This window comes from Notamacropus eugenii, chromosome 4 (genome assembly GCF_028372415.1).
Source record: "Notamacropus eugenii isolate mMacEug1 chromosome 4, mMacEug1.pri_v2, whole genome shotgun sequence".
Lineage (NCBI taxonomy): Eukaryota > Metazoa > Chordata > Mammalia > Diprotodontia > Macropodidae > Notamacropus > Notamacropus eugenii.
The window spans coordinates 90659633-90676810 of NC_092875.1; the positions used below are offsets into that span (position 1 = coordinate 90659633).

The following is a 17178-nucleotide window of genomic DNA, read 5'->3' on the forward strand; positions in this document are numbered from 1 at the left end:
TCTGAGGCTCATCTCTGGAGCCATGATCTTAAGAGTCCTAAAAATCTGGAAATAGGGGAAGGGGGACAAAGAGAGTCTTGAATTCTAACTGTCATTTACTTCCTTTTTGACCCTAGGCAGCCCTTTCTGGGCCTCAGTTTCCACATCAAAAGAGGAAACTCAAATTGGATGACCTCTAAGATCCCTCCAATTCTGAGTCCTAGGATCCTTAAGACCCCTGAGAGAGCTGGAATGGAGCCCATCTCACAAAGGAGGAAAAGAGAAGGCCCCAGTGCAGGGTGAGCAGGTTCCAGCTAGTGACTCAGGCTGCTGTTTTTTCTGGGCTAATTGGCTAGTTCAATTAGCAGGGCCCAGGAAGCCCTCAAGCCGTTCTGGGATAAGGCCATATAAAGGCGCCTACGAGATGCCCTCCTCCCGTCTCCAGCCCCGTTGAGGACACCCCCCACAATGAAGCTCTGTCTGCCTGCCCTGTTTCTTTTGGCTGCCTTGTGTGTGAATTTTGGTAAGACCGACTCTACCTGCCCAGGTTATCTCTGGTGGTGGTGATGATGGTGGTGGTGGGGAGGATAACAGACAGAAGGTTGAGATAAGACCGCAGGGAAGTTCTGGGGATGGAGAAACAGTCAATAGAATTGGGCATAGTTTATTTGAGGAACCCATATTGTGTTTCTGAGACCTGCACTTAAAATCTTTCTGTACAGAGTGGGTTTGTGTTCATTTGGAGTTATCCTCTTTTATGTGACATTTACTGAAATTAAACCCATTTCTCCATATACATACACTGTCATATAGGTACACACATACATATAGTATATGTAGATATATATGTCTTTTTTAAAGGTATTAATAGTTCACATTTCTAAACCATTTCTTCATAATAATTTTTTGATATAAGGAGTTTAAGTATTTTGATATACCTTTTACATATGGGAAAACTGAGTCTCAAAGGAGGGGAAGTAACTTGTTGGTAACAAAGACAGAACTTGAACTCAGGTCATAGGATTACAGGATTTTGAACTGGATAAGCCAAAACAGGGGACATGATGCCCAAGAACATACAGGTAGTAGATGGCAGAACCAGGTACAGAAACCAGGTCTCCTATGTACAATTTCAAGGCGCTTCACAGCTACATGATCTGTATCCAGGATTGTTTTATTGTAGAACCTGAAGGGTTCTGGGGCAGCTAGATAGCACAGTGGATACAGCTCTGGACCTACAGTCAGAAGGACCGGAGTTAAATCTGGCCTCATATACTTACTAGCTGGATGACCCTGAGCAAGTCACTTAACCCTGTTTGCCTCAATTTCCTCATTCATAAAATGAGCTGGAGAAGAAAATAGCAAATCATTCCAGTATCTTTACCAAGAAAACTCCAAATGGGATCACAAAGAGTCAGACATGACTAATCCATTAAACAACAATTGAAGGGTTCTGTGAAAGACTAATTTTAACCAAAGACAACTCCCCTGAAATTTCACCTTTAGAGACTCATTTCATTGGGTTAATCAGCAGCCCTTTTAAAAAGCAAGTCCCCCTGGGAGAGGTATTATGAAAAAGTAGTGATCACATCCACTAGTTTGTGGGACCTGAATTCATCTCTCAGCTTGGAAACTTATTACTTGGATAAGTCAATCCCTTTCTCTGAGCGTTCATTTCTCCATCTGTAAAATGGGATTCATAACATTCAAACTCGCCACCTCACATGGTTGTTTCCAGAAAACTACTTTGTAAATCTTAAAGTGTTATAGAAATATGACTTAGTATTACCTAGCATCTCAAATAGCATCTGGCACCTAGTTAGGGCTCCCCAAAATGTCTGTTGAATGGGACTGTATACAATAGGCATTTAGTAAACAAGTGTTGAGTTGCATTTCTGAAGATGTGTAGTGGGCAAAGTGCTTTAAATATAAGAAAGCTCATTTGACCTTACAATAGTCATTGCAGAAACTGTGCCTATATTACTGTCATCACCATTGTATGAGTTAAGAACTGAGGACCAGAGTGGGATGGTCAATTGGCCGGGGTATATCATTTTTTGGAGCTTGGGACTTAATGTAAGGAAAGCAGATGTGAGTTTTCTTGGCAAACTTACTGGAGTAGTTTGCCATTTCCTTCTCCAGCTCATTTTACAGATGAGGAAACTGAGGCAAACAATATTTGATACTCACAACCACTCTGGGACTGAAAGCTCTATCTGATGGTTCCTAATCTAAGACAATGGAACCACACTGTTATCAGCCATTATTAGAGGTTATCATTCACTCACACTTTGATAGGGAATCACTTCCTAACAGCCAGCTAAGATGCATTTCCCTAATGAAGTAGGAGGTTAGTTGTTTTGGGGGAAGGGGGTCATTATTTCTGGATTAGGGAAGCACTCTTCTGGGGAAAACCTGGGTGGGACCCTGCAGTAGAGATGGTGCTGGGAAGCGACTGCGCAGCTGAGAGGGCTCAGGTTGCTTGGGATTTTGATGCCCATCCTGCCATCAGTTTGGACTCATTTTGCAATCCCTTAAACAACTTGATCTAAGGTAAATACTATTCCACCCATCTCAATGACGACTTGTGTCAAATGCCTCTTCTCATGGAATCTTCCTTGATTTACTCATGCAGAGATTACCCCATCCCCTTTCCAAGGATGTCTGCACCCCCATTTCTGTCCCTCTCCTATGGCCCTTTCAAGTCCCACCTGGTACTGTAGTGACCTGTATCCATGCTGGAATCCCTTTGAGAATGTAAACTTCATGAAGATAGGGGCTGTTTCTCATTCATCTCTGCTCACCCCTCTGTGCCAAGCCCAGAGCCTGGCACATGATCCATGCTCAGTAAGTATTTTTGAATAAGTGAATAGTAATTAGATTTGTGGAACCTTTTGAGGACTTTCTGGAATGTTCCCTACCCATCCATCCCCAAGAGGATGGGAGATCCGCCATATTCTTACATTCTCCCGGGAGTTACCTCTGGGGAACGGGGTGATGATATGGAAAGAGGCCTAAATGTGGAGGTGGAAGGTCTGAATTCAAATCCTGGTTTTGCCACTTACTGACTCTGGTGCTGGACAAGTCACTGCCACTGTGAGTCTCAGATCCCTCATCTGTAAAATGTGGCTAGTGATGAGTCCATTCCCACTTTCCCAGGACCGGAGTAAGAAAAACACTTTGCAAAGTTCAAAGCACTGGGAAAATGAGAATTAGTGGTATTATTTTTCTAGCTCTTTGCCCTGGGCAAGTTTTCCCTTTTCTGAGCCTCAGTTTGCAATGTGGTATAATGAAAAGGTCATTAGTTCTTGAGTCAGAAAACTGGGCTCAAGGCCTGGCTTTGCCTCAGGCTAGTTCTGTGGTTTCAGGCAAGTCCCTTCCTACCTCTCTGCCTCAGTTTCCTCATCTGTAAAATGAAGCTATTAGACTAAAGATGATCTCTAAGGTCCTTTCCAGCTAAAATATTCTGGGACTTTATGCAAGGAAAGGGGAGTTGAATAGAGGGAGGGGGGCGTGATTCAGGCCTGCAAATATTTGGGGAGATGTCATAGGAAAGAGTAACCTTTCTCTGTGTGACCCTCAGAGGTAGCAAGAGGAAAAGTGACCAGGAGATTTCAATAATATGTATATGTGAATGTATGTGTATATGTATGTGTGACTATATGTGTACATGTACGTTTGTGAATATGTATATTCCTGTGTATGTTGTATATATTTTTGAGTGCATAGCATGTATATATGTGGTATGTGCAAGCATGTAAGTGTATATTGTGCATGTATGCATGTATGTATATGTGTGAATTGTTTAGGTGCATTGTGTACATATGTATCATGAGTAGGTATGTATGTGTATATAAGTGTATGTATATTGTGATAAGACTCTAAATTGCTGTGACTCTACATGACCTTGGACTTCTGTCACTTCATCGTTTCCTATTTCTCTTCTTACTCCACATGCAGAGACACAGAGGACAGCTAGGCCAGTCCCTGAAGGTCAGGCGGCAGAGTTAATCCTGCATGGGGTCCTTGCTGCTCCCTCCCACAGAGAAAGGCTCCCATAGACCAGAGGCTTGATCTATAATCCCGCAAGGAAGCCCTGACCTCTCCAATCCCAGCTCTCCATCCTCTGTTTGACCTTCCTTATCATTCCTTTCCTCCCCTAGCTCACTCCCTAGAATGCCATGTGTGCTGTGGGCCTGAGAGCTGCCGAGCTCCTGTCGAATGCTCCCCAACAGACAAGTACTGTCTTATTACCCGGGCAAGTGAGTATTCCCACAGCCCGCCCTCTCCCTGGTCCCCATTCCCTCTAACTTCCCCTTGCCCCAGGTCGGGACATGGGCTAGGGAGTGAGACCTGGCTAAAACCTCTAATGAGGCAAAAGGTTGCCCCACAGGGCACAATTCCCCTTCCCACCCCCCACCCCAATAAAGCTCAGAACTGTTCCCTCCTCATTCCCCTGCCCTGGGCAGCCTCCAAACCAGCTCATAATCATAGTAGTATTTATAAAATGCTTTAAAATTTACAAAGAGCTTTTACAATATTATCTCATTTTATCCTCACAACAACCCTAGGAGGTAGACTTCACAGATGAGGAAACTGGGGTAGGCAGGAAGAGAAAGGTTCACATAGCTAGTAAAGTGTCTGAGGCTAGATTTGAACTCAGACCTGAACCCTATCCACTGCATCCATCAGGTATCTATCTAGCATAACTTGCCATGGCCTTGTGATGGAGAAATCCTAAGCAAAAGGACTAGCCAGTCTTCCTGATTGTGCTCTAGACCCAAGGCAGAAGTCCGTGCCTGGTCAGCGAGAGTTAATGTATGCTGAATGAGGGGCTACTTGGGGGCAGAGCTCCGTAGACACCAGAAGTTAAGAAAAGAAAGAGCAGATTCTGTGATTCTGTAGAGCCTCTGTCACTGGGGATTCTCCAGTCTGATCAGAGAATGGTTCTCCCTGATAGGTACAGCCTAGAAGGACAGACAGGACAAAAACATCAGAGGCTGCTTCCAATTGTCTTGGAACACTGAAGTAATGGCCAGCCTTTCCATAGTCCTTCAAACTTTCCCAAGTCCTTTACAGCCATATCACCTTATTTGAGCTTAGAAAGGATTCAGGGTACTTATTATTCCTATTTTACTTACATGGTAACTAAGGCTAGGTGAGATGCCCATGGTCTCAGAGCAAGTAAATGTCAGAGTTAGGATACAAACCTGTGTCTTCTGGCCTTAGATCTGAAACATTCCCAGTCTACCATGTTGCCTTCTGTGTCTTCAAAGTCACGCAATGTATTCTGATATCTGAAAATATGCACAAAGCGTTGATGTAGCATTTGGAATAAGGAAGCCTTGGATTCAAATCCTGGCTCTGTGGTTCATAGCTAAGTCACTTCTCCCTGAGCTCAGTTTCCTCATTTGTAAAAGTGGGATAATAATACCTGTGGAGAAATGATTATATAGGGATTATGGGGCTCAAACGAGATGTCATGTAAAAAACTCTTGAACAACTTCAAAGCGTCACATAAATGTTAGCTGTTGTTGTTGTTTCATTCTTGATTGCGTCACTAACTAGCCTATTAAAAATTAAATACACCCTGCTAGAGAACACAGAGTAGGGAAGCAATCCAGGTGCCACAAAAGAGGCTCATCATGGAAGACTCCCTGGAGGAGGAGGAGTTTTCTCATAGGATGCAATCATCCCAGATCAGCTGTTGCTGGCCAAATTCTTTCTCCTCTCTATATCCCCCCCAAAGAGGTGCTGTGCTATATTGAGATATGCCCCAGGGCGAGGCAAGAGGGCAGAGATTAAATAAAGTCTGTAGATTAAAATGGGGTATGAACGTCATTTTTAATGATATGGGCTCCCATCTTATAATTCTTGAGCTTTCCTCACATCTATAGTAAGTAGGTCAGTCATTCAGTCAATAAACCATTTATTAAGTGCCTACTATGTACCAGGCACTGTTCTAAGCACTGAGGATAAAAAATGAGGCAAAAGGCAGCCCTTGCTCTTCATGAGTTCACAGTCTAACGAGGAGAGATCAAGCTTATACAAATATGTATTAACAAGTTATATGGGGGAGTGGGGAAAGGAAGTAAATAATTAAAAGAAGGAACGGAGGATTTCACAAAGTCTATCTGCTTGAAGGGGCAGCCGCCATAGATAAGTGGCACAGAGAGAGCACTCAGCCTAGAGTCAGAAAGATCTGAGTTCAAGTCCAACCTCAGACTTATTAGCTATGTGACCCTGGGCAAGTCACTTAACCCTGCTTGCCTCAGTTTCCTTATCTGTAAAATGAGCTAGAGAAAAAAAATGGCCAAACACGCCAATATCTCTGCCAAGAAAACCCCAAATGGAATTATAGAAAGTCAGACATGACTGAAACGAATGAAAAACAACAAATTTGCTTAAGGCAAAGGATATCTATTCTAAATATCTCCAGGGGAAATCATAAGCAATTAGATTCCTGTGGAATTTTATCCATTAAGCCTTATCTGGAAGAGATGCTATTTAAATGGAGGGGAGGCTAAGATACTCTAGAAGTATCTACCCTGACACCCTAATCCAAATTTTCTCCCTCCCTTCACCATCATAGGACCTACAATTCCTCTATTAGAGGTTCATTCCTTTGGCCTGAGACTCAGTCCCCAGCTAAAATGCCAGGCTCCCAGAGAGGAGGTCTCACATTAAGCCATTAATAGTTATGTACGTCCTAGAGTGAATAAAATAGCTTGGTATAGTGGAAAGAACCCCGAAAGTCAGAAGAATAGAATTCTATTTCCTTCTCTGGCCTCAGTTTCCTCATGTGTAAAATGAAGGGGCTGAACTGGATGATCTCTGAGGTCTGTTTCAGCACTGATACTCTAAATCATATAACGATACTGAGGTATCCTAGAGCCCAAGGCCTAGGCTGTCTGTTGAAATCAGCTCAGGTACAACCTTCTCAAGGAAGCTTTCCCTGATCCTTTCCCTTCTCCCACTTTTTCCTATATAGAAATGATCTCTCCCTCCTAGAGTATTTCTTAACACTTTTCCTGGATCCCTCCCACTTCCTTTCCTACTTACTTATGTCTGTGTTGTCTTCTCTCCCTCTCCCTAGATTGTGAGCCCCTTGATGGCATGAACTGTGCTCTTTTATTTTTCTTTTTGTATGCGTGGGGGAAAAAAGCAGAGAGACCAGGACTTGGGTGCCTGTTTAATACATGTTCATTGTTTTGAATGGAGAAGGGCCTCTACTCCTAAATTTTCTATTCCCTAATCTTGGCCTGTTTTGTAAATCCTTGACTTCACCTGTTTCTAAGTCCTGAGGTTCCTAAAAGCTAATTGTGCTCCCAGTTTTTGAGTCAATAAGGTCAGGAAGTGGGCATCAATGAAGATTGGTGACCCAAGCTATCTTACCAGTTTAGGTTTCCAGGTGCCAGGTCCCCTGAAGGGGGTGACTCACCATCTCTGTGTCTCCTATCACTCATGGGAATAATGCCTGCCCCAGGACTAGCATGGCACCACATGAACCCAAAGATGATGGCCAGATAATACACACACACACACACACACACACACACACACACACACACACACACACAACACCTCCCATAACTGCTTAATGACAGGCCTAGAGGGGCTTCAAAATCCACAAATAACAGTTGCCAGGCCGTGGACCTAGAAGGCTATTATTATCTTGAATTCCAGGGGTGCAAGAGCTTGATGTGGTAGAAGGACTTGGATGTTAGTCTAGAGATGAGTGGGGGAGCCACCCTGGGCTCCCCAACTCCCAAGAATCAGAGGATGGTAGAGCTGGAAAAGGGATAGAGAATTACAAGAGGTAACAATGTAGTGCAAAGAACCCTGGGTGTGAATCCTTTACTGGCTCCATGTATGACTTTAAGAAAGTCACTTCTCTTGGAAGCATAGCCTTTAAGGTGTCTTCCCACTCCCAAGCTTGTGACCCTGTGATCAATTATTCCAATTACAAGAAAATTATCTCTGTCTCATTATGTTTTTTTTTTTTTTCTGAATGGCTCCATCTGTAGTCTGAGCTAATCTTTAGAAATTCATGCTCTAGAGAGAGTGAAGGGTGTTAAGGGGTGCTATCATTCTTTCATTCAACAAACATTTATCAAAAAGAATCCTACGCTTGGAGTTAAGGGAGCTCAAAGCTATAAAGTATGGCTCAGATGCCATCCCTGCCCTCTTAGAGCTTATACCAGTTCATATCTCTTGTTTTCCCCCTTCCCCACCCAACGCAGACTATCTGGAATCCCTCTCTTCACCCGCACCCTGACCAGATTTCTGTCTATCAGAAACATCCTTCTCATCTCTCCCCAGCTCCAGATCTAAGTACTGAGGGTAATCATTTAGCAACATCAGCTCTGTGATCTTGGACATGTGCCTTTCCTCTCTGTGCCTCCATTTCCACACCTGTAAAATGGAACTACCACTCTTTGTACTAACACACTTCTTTCCTCTTATTGTATGTGTGGGGGGAATTTAAATGGAAGCTGTGGTTATCTCCTCATCTCTCATACGTCTTATAGGTTAGTAACACTGTCACTGAACTCCCCCCCCTCCCCCCAACAAATTGATTCTAAATTCTCACTTCACTTTTCTGGTCCTCAGTTACACTTCTGTAAAATAAGGGCTTTGGGTTCAAAGATCCCATAACCTGCTCCTCTAAACCCTATGATTCCATTATTATATTAAACACTAGCTTTCATCCTTTGGAGAGGGTTGAGCTCCCAGTACCGCATAACATTATTTATGAATTCTACTTTTCCAAGGGCCTCCTTGAGTTCAATTCAACTCAGCAAACATTCAAATACCTACTGTAGGTAGAGGTCTGTGCTAAGCCCCAGGGGAGGTATAAAATGTGAATAGGGTCCCAACCCATACCACTAGCCCCAGAGTCAAGTGGGGCTATGGAACACTAACAATGACAGCAATCGTACACTATATCGTACTATCATACAACATTACAACTAGGGTTTGAAGGACATCTAACTGAACCTCATTCTTCAGATGAGGAAGCTGGGCTTTTCCTTAAAGAACTTATCCCACCCAGTCTTACTGGGGAGCAAATCCCTCATTTTAATTTGAGGCTAATTTTCCTATGTACATTAACACATGGAGAGAGTTATAGGAGAGATCCAGACCAAGGGCTCCAGAAAATGTAAGAAGCCAAATATCACTTGCTAGTGTGGTGGTAGAAAGGGAGGCAAAAGTACTTGGGTTTCTTTTTTCCCCATTTATTTACTGAATGAACAAACATATCTTATGCCCCTGCTGTCTGCAGGAGTCTAGGGTTGAGCATGAGCCTACTTAGAGAAGTCCGAGCTATACTTGCCCTCAGGGCACTCACAGCCTGGGGGGGGAGATAAGACACATGGACACAGCTAAATCTCATACCGAGGCAGAATGATGTATGATCTGCAAGAGAGAAACTGAGCCAAGGATGTAAGTTTTCAGAGGACAGAAAGGCTACGTGTGGTTGGGAATATCAGAGGAGGTTTGATAAAAAAAGTAGTAAGCATTCAGTTAAGCCTTGAAGGATGAGGAGGAAATAAATGGGAGGGGGCTCTCTAAATACTAGGGCTGGGTCTACCCATTAGAACCAGGCCTGGATTTCTGGGGATGTGGTTGGGGCAGAGTAGGGGGAAGAGAATGAATCATCCTCAAGGTCCCATATTCTTCATCTTCTCCCCATCTCTCCAAGATTTTCATCTGCAAAATGACAGGAATGGACTAGAGCAGGAATTCTTAACCTCAGATGCACAGACAATAGATTTCAGGGGGGCCTGTGAAGTTGGATGGGAAAAGGATTTTATCTTTATTTCAATAGAATTAGTGTCCATTATAATACTATGAGCTTTATTTTATTCATTTAAAAGCATTTAGAGAAACAGCCCATAGGGTTTACCAGATTGCCAACGAAGTCCATGATGCCAAAAGGGTACTTGACCTAGATAATCAATCTCTAAGGTTCCTTCTAGATCTAAATCTTGTATCCAGTCTAACTTCTTTTTTGAACACTTCCAGAACCAGACAGATCCTCCCGCCTCCAAATCAACTCATTTCCTCGTGGGATTGGCACTGGCTAGCTCCCAGTATTACTGTTTCTCTTATACCTTTTCTCTTCCCTTTCTTACCTGGGGTGCTGATCTTTTCCCTACTGTTTTTCTGTTCCTTGAGGATAGAAAAAAGTTTTCTGTTTGGGGGTGGTACAATCATACTTGGGAGGGTAAGGGAAGAGGTCATGGGGGAACTGTGAAATTTTAATGTTTTAATTAAATAATCACTTCTTTCTTCTTTTCTACCTTTGTCCTACTCAACCTCGAGTCCCCTTCCCCTCTTTAATCCTTGGGAGGCTCCACCTAACCTGCTCAAGACCAGTCAGGGTGGATGAACCAATTAAAGGAGACCACAATAATTTCTTTCCATTAAAATTCACAGGCTTCCGGTCTTTCTCCCAATGCGCCTAGTTCTATGCTCTTGTGCTACATAGAAAAATGTCCAGTTAAGAGCCCTTCAAGTCTCTGCAGGCAATGATAACACCGATTTTTCTTCCTTCCTCACTTACTAACAATAATAGCTAGCATTCTGTTGCTGTTCATTCTCTTCAGTCATGCCCAACTCTTCATGATCCTAGTTAGTGTTTCCGTGGCAAAGATACTGGAGTAGGAGTGGTCTGCCATTTCTTTCTCCAGTTAGTTTTACAGATGAGGAAACTGAAGCAAATCGGGCTAAGTGGCTTGCCCAAGATCACACAGCTAGTAAGTATTGGGGGTCAAATTTGAATTTATATATTCCTGACTCCAGGTCCAGGGCTCTATCCACTGTGTCACCTCGCTGCTCTTAACTAGCACTTACAAAGTGCTTTAAGGTTTACCTAGGTTTATCTCATTTGATCCTCACAAGGACCCTGAGAAGTAAGATCTATTCGTATCCTGATTTTATAAACTGAGGAAACTAAAGCTTTAGTGATATTTCTAGAGTCACACACAGCTAGTAAGGTTGGAGATAAGATTTGAACTCAGGTCTTCTTTTCTCCAAATCCAATATTCTATCTAGTATCAAGCTCCCTTACATCTGAGCTCACCTCATAGCAAAGAAAAAAAAAGGTGGTTGGTCTCTTTGCAAATGTGGCCATCTTCTTTTTTTCCCCCCAGTCAGTGATTTCCCTGATAACTGTCAACTCTCCAATTCATCAGGAATTTAGAGGCTATGATAACTTTTATTTCTCCAGGTTTGGAAGATCATAAAGTGATCTCATAACAAGTTACTAATGATAATAACAGCAATCGATAAAGCACTTTAGGATTTGCAAAGTACTTTGCATATATTATCTCATAATCTTCACAGTGATACTGAGTTAAGCAATATTAATATAAAAATTATTATTAATAATAATTATATAACACTTTAAAGTTTGCAAAGTTCTTTACAAATATTATCTCATTTGATCCTTGCAACAACCTTGAGAGTTAGGTAGGTATATTTTTATCCCTATTTTACAGATAATGAAACTGAAGCTGAGAGAGATTGAGTGACTAACTCACTCAAGGATCACAAAACATCTGATACAGGATTTGAACCCAGGTCTCCCTAATACCTTAATCATAAGATTAAGAATTGGGAGGGGTCTTGGAATTCATCTAGTTGAAACTTCTCAATTGACAGATGAAAAAAATCAGACCCACACAGGCAAAGTAACTTGTCCAGGGACATAGAGGTAATAAGTAGCAAATAAGATTTGAACACAAATCCTTTGGTACCTTAGACAAGTGTTCTTTCCTAAATCTACGTCATACCACTGCATTATATTGACATAGCCTTTCTCCTTTCCCTGCCACACCCTATACTGACTTGCAAACAGATTTATGGACAAATTAAAGTGACAATATAATAGAACATAAATTCCTTGAACTCAAACACTTCCTTATCTTCATGTGCCAATTATGTAGCGGAGTACCTAGCACATAGTAGGCACTTAATAATGCTTATTGAATTGTATAGGATTGAATTGGCTCTAACTTGATTCCTACCCCAGCAATGGAAATCTCCTTATAATTAATGGATTCCCAAGCTTGGCCAATAGTTTCTGCATTTGATTCCACATGCCTGTAGTCCTAATCAGAAATTTGGACATTCTCTCTGAGCTCCTTGTAACAAGTATCAGCTTCTATTGCAAGAGGATATTGTAAGGTTTAGTGTAAGAAAACACTTCCTAACTAACGGAGCTGTCCAGAGTTGTGCTGGCAACAGCTCAGACTAGCCAAATTTTATATTTTCAGTGTAAGCATTTACACAATGGAAATTGGGAAATGCTACAAATCAAGGCTTGCTTTATTGTTTTGTTACTTGTCTAGACTTAAGAAAGTGATGGCAAAAAACTAACAATGCAAATTAAACTTAAAAGTATATCCTGTGAATGTTCCCCCGCCTCCTAGAGAGCTGTTAAACATTTATCAGCATACCCATCCCTGGAGCTGTCCCAAAGTTACATGAGCTACCTAAGAAAACCATGAGTTCCTCACCATGGGAAGTCTCCAAGTGGTAATTGAATATCCGCTTGTGATAGGGAATCCTGAATTGAGTTGAACTATTCCCGAAGACCCCTCCAACTCTGAGATTCTCTGATGTTGTGATGATTTGGGATGTACAATAAAGAAGCATCCAGTCAGATGGAGCTAATCAGGGGAATCTCTGCAACCAAATTCAATTTGAGAAGAATGTTTAGGACCATGTATAGGTTTTTAAGAAAAAGAGTCTGGGTGGAGCATGCTGAATCAATGGTAAATGTCAGTTTCTCTCATACAGCAGAATCTAGAGTGCTCTATCATACTCACCCATCTCTTTTCTTTCTTCTCTCCTAATTCCAGTCAACTCAATCAACCCCAACCATATCCTGGTGATGAAGTCCTGTGCCCCGGCATGCCCGAACAGCACCATTTCAACTGATGGACATGCCATTTCTGTTGCCTGCTGCCACACAAATCGATGCAATGGGAAAGTGGAGACAGATGCTTCTGCTAGCCTAGCCATCAGCCGAGGGGTTCTGTGGGTGGGTGTCTCCACCAGCCTTCTATGGGTGCTCCTCCAAGCTTCCTGGTGAGGAGATTGTTCTTGTCCTTTCTCCCTCTACTGTCCCTAAAGTCTTCTTTTCTCAAGATCTCTTTACTCAGGGCAGAACCTTCAACACCAAAGGACAGATTTCCTCCCAGGAGAAAAGGTCCACCAGACAGGGTCTTACTCCTTTCCCCAGTTCTTGCAGGGAATCCAGAACGGGCACTCTGTCCAGTGGTCTGGCTCCTTGGGTATGAGCCTGGCCAGCTCCCAGTATTACTGTTTCTCTTATACCTTTTCTCTTCCCTTTCTTACCTGGGGTGCTGATCTTTTCCCTACTGTTTTTCTATTCCTTGAGGATAGAAAAAGTTTTCTGTTTGGGGGTACTACAGCCACACTTGGGAGGGCAAGGGAAGCAGCCATGGGGGAACTGTGAAATTTTAATGTTTTAATTAAATAATCACTTCCTTCTTTCTTCTTTTCTACCTCTGTCCTACTCAGCCTCAAGTCCCCTTCCCCTCTTTAATCCTTGGGAGGCTCAACATGACCCACTCAAAGCCGGTCAGGGTGGATGACCCAATTAAAGGAGGCTTCACTGAAAAGGGGCAACTTTTAATCATGTCCCCCTTAAATGGGTCACTCCATCATCACATGACCTTGTGGCTTGGAGATGGGATGGGGGATGGAGATGAAAGGTACATGATTTCCTTGAACCCATCCTATGAGCAATATTGGCAGGGGGATAGAAGCATCTTGGACATTAAGTTTTCCCTAAATGGAAATAGGATGGGGGGAAGCTGAGGAGCTGGGTTTGGGGTAAATGGTGCCATATTACCTGAATCAGAGATGTGCCTACCTACCTCACAGGGCTGTTGTGTGAGGAAAAATAATAAAAGTAAATAAAATGCCCTTTGTGTCCGCTTTGAACCCAGAGAACTCAGAGATCCCAGGATATAGACTTAGCCCGTGATAAGGACTAAGATGGTCTATGGCCTCAGTGTGGGGCTAGGATTAGGAAGGGCTGAGTTTATGACTAAAATTAAGTTTATTCTGAGTTTGGAGGGAGATACATACGTGCAATTCTTAAGGTCTTCCCTACTGCCTTCTTCTTGCCTCGTAATCCCAACACCAACATCCATGATCCATGCCCTAGATCTGGACCCTTGGCTTTCCCCTATTATTGAACATTCAAGCTGAAAGAGAACCTAGAGATCATCTAATACAACCCCCTACCATCACCTTACCCCCATTTTTCAGAATAAGAATCTGCAACCCAAGAGAGGAAGGGATGTGTTCAAGTCCCAGAATGAGTCAGACTGAAGAAAGACCTAAATCTAAGATCCCTAACTGCTAGTTCCAACCTGTGAGCACAAGAATGAGGTATATCAGTAAGCAGAACATCAAGCTTGGTTGGCTACCAACCTAGACTCTGGCAATCTGGGACTCTGAGAGTGGCACTACTCCTTCCCTAACTTGAGGGCATCTATGTGATACTACCTGCAAATCTGAATTTTGGAAGGATAGAATTCTGAGGGCCTTGTTCTGGGGGAATGATCTGGGCCATTAGCAGGCCACAAGTTCCATCCACTATCTCCACTGCTCACTAAGCTCTCCCAATAGCACCAAGGCAAAGAAAGAGTAGCTGAAGCTAATAGCCCTCTTTGAATGGCACCCAGCTAATCAAAAGTCCTCCTTTTCCACACATAGCTAGCCACCCAGAACCAGTTACAGAATATCTACTCATGCTCCGACCTCTGCCTCTCCAAGGCATATCCCTTACACATCTTTATGGTTCTCTTTGTGGCATCTCCCTACTGTCCTCCATGTGGACATGCCATCTGAGGCATTCTAAGCATGCACCAGACCCTTATTATGAAAATACACCTCTTTCAAAAGAAACAAGATCAGTAAAGGGGGTGGAGATAAGCATTGTATATTAAGAAAAATATGAGGAAATCCAATAACTGAAATATGGAAATATGGTGAAAAATGTTAAGTCAATATTGTAATAATTAATTAAGTAATTAATAATTAAGTCAAAAATGAAGTCAAGGACCAAAGTGATATTGTCCTCAGAATATCCTGCAGGTCACCTGGACAGAAAAAGGAAATAGATAAAGAGTCTGGGAAAGAGATCAGGAGCATGATATGCTATTGATGTGGGATTTCAATTATTCAGATATCTGCTAGAGGCTGCTCTTTCTCTCTTTGCCCAAAATAGAGCTGTTAATAATTTCTTCACATAACTTAATGATAATTTCATCCTACAAATGTAAAGGAACCAACCACAGGAATTGCTGTTCTGGATCTGGTTTTCATGAACAAGGAAGAACTGATTACCAAGATGAAATCAAGAGGAACTTTAGAGAGCAATGACCATATCATATTAGAATTTGTGATGCAGGAGAGGAAAGCTGGTCACAGTCTAGCATGTGCCCTAAATTTTAGGACAGAAGAATTAAAAGAGTCCCGAGAAAGAATTAGCACTTTCCCAGGGTCTAAAATTCTATAAGAGAAGGTAGCCTGTGATAAAAGTTTGGAGACAAAAAGAGAAACAGTTCCAGTGGTGAGAACAAGGGATAGTTGTCTAAAGACTAATGTGGATGCACAAGGAACTCACTAACCGACTTGGACTTTAAAAAAAAACAAAACAAAACATGTACAGCAGATAAAAGCAGGGGCAGGTGACAAATGAAGGGTCTATGAGACTTCTCTGAGAAGTATCAGAGGTATAAAATCTCAGAACAATAAAAAGAGTGGTTCTTAAAGTTATATTGGGAGAAGGGAGGAAAGAAGCCCAAGGAACAGCTGGAACTGCTGCTGGAGAGCATGAGGTGGTGATCACTGAGGACAGAGAAAGGGCAAAATTGATCAACTGCTATTTAGCTTCTGTTTTTTTCCACCAGTGAAAATAATCTTTGGACTACAACAGAAAACAAAAATGACTAATGAAGAGTTTGTGCCTAGGACAAACAGAAAGATAGGAAAAGGGTATTTAATTGCCCTGGATGAATTCAAATCCCAAAGCCCTGAAGAACTATAGCTTAAGAAACTGCAAGAATTATTGGATTTGATTGTGGGGTTGTCTATCATTTTTGAAAGACCATGACAAATGGGAAAGGTACTTCAAGAATGGAAAAAAAACAATGTTGTTCCAACTTTCAAAAAAAAAATGAAGGAAGAAAAAGAAAGAGAAGGGAGAGTAAGATTAGAGTCTGCGAATAATAGACCAGTGAGATTTATTTCAATTTCTGGCAAAATTTTTATTAAAGAAATAGTTAGTGAATATCTGGAAGAGGATGTGGTGGTCACAAAGAGTAACCAGAATAACCTCCAAATAACTATATGAGCAGATCAGGGAAACACAATGGATATCATTTTACCTAGATTTTGATTTAATTATCAGGTATGATTACGGAAAGCAGAATTTGACTGAGGAAGGGTTTACTACCTCCAAAAAAAATCGCACAGAGCTGATCCTCCCAGACCATGCTGGAATCCAACAAAGGGGGCAGGTTTGAGTGTAGCCTTCCTCAACTCATAACTGACTTCCTTACATGGAAAGCTAAATGTTTTGTCTGAACCCCCTGTATTTGAAGCAGTATGGCAACATAAACAATTAGAGAATTCGCAGTTACGTTTTGTTCTTTAACTCAGAGGCAATGGTTCTCAGTATCATAGGAATCTCCCTGCTTTTAGAAGGAGTTTAAGAATACAATATAAATCATTACAACTCAACAAGCCCCAGGTTTGATAAATCCCAACAACTGACCAGAGATGAGGACCTCCAATGTGTTTGAATTCTGTATATTCAGTCTAACCACTGACATTTCCCTATTATCATTTTGGTATGCAATGAAAAACAGACATGACTTGGAAGCAATTAAGAGTTATCTAATCTTTACCTAGGGAAAATCAACTTTCAAATACCATTGAAAGCATTAAATAAACAGCATAAAAGGAATATAGAATTTAAATATCTATTTTGGTGGGGGAGGAAGGGCTAGGAAGGATAAAAAGAGATGCTTCACCAGCCTCTTGACTTTTTGTCCAGGGGGAAATTGACTAGTGATAAGGCATATCCCACATTTGTATGGATGAAGATGCTAACTCCTGATGAAATCTGGGAACACTTAAAATCAA

At 42.0% G+C, this 17178-nt stretch overlaps 1 protein-coding gene across 1 annotated transcript; it reads left to right on the forward strand.

Moving 5' to 3' along the window:
• Positions 1-124: 124 nt before the first annotated feature.
• LOC140500374 (lymphocyte antigen 6D-like) lies at positions 125-13884 on the forward strand. Its single transcript, XM_072602900.1, has 3 exons — positions 125-502; positions 4143-4241; positions 12852-13884. The coding sequence occupies exons 1-3, from the start codon at positions 448-450 to the stop codon at positions 13082-13084; spliced, it is 387 nt and encodes a 128-aa protein (XP_072459001.1). The 5' UTR covers positions 125-447; the 3' UTR covers positions 13085-13884.
• The last annotated feature ends 3294 nt before the right edge of the window (positions 13885-17178 follow it).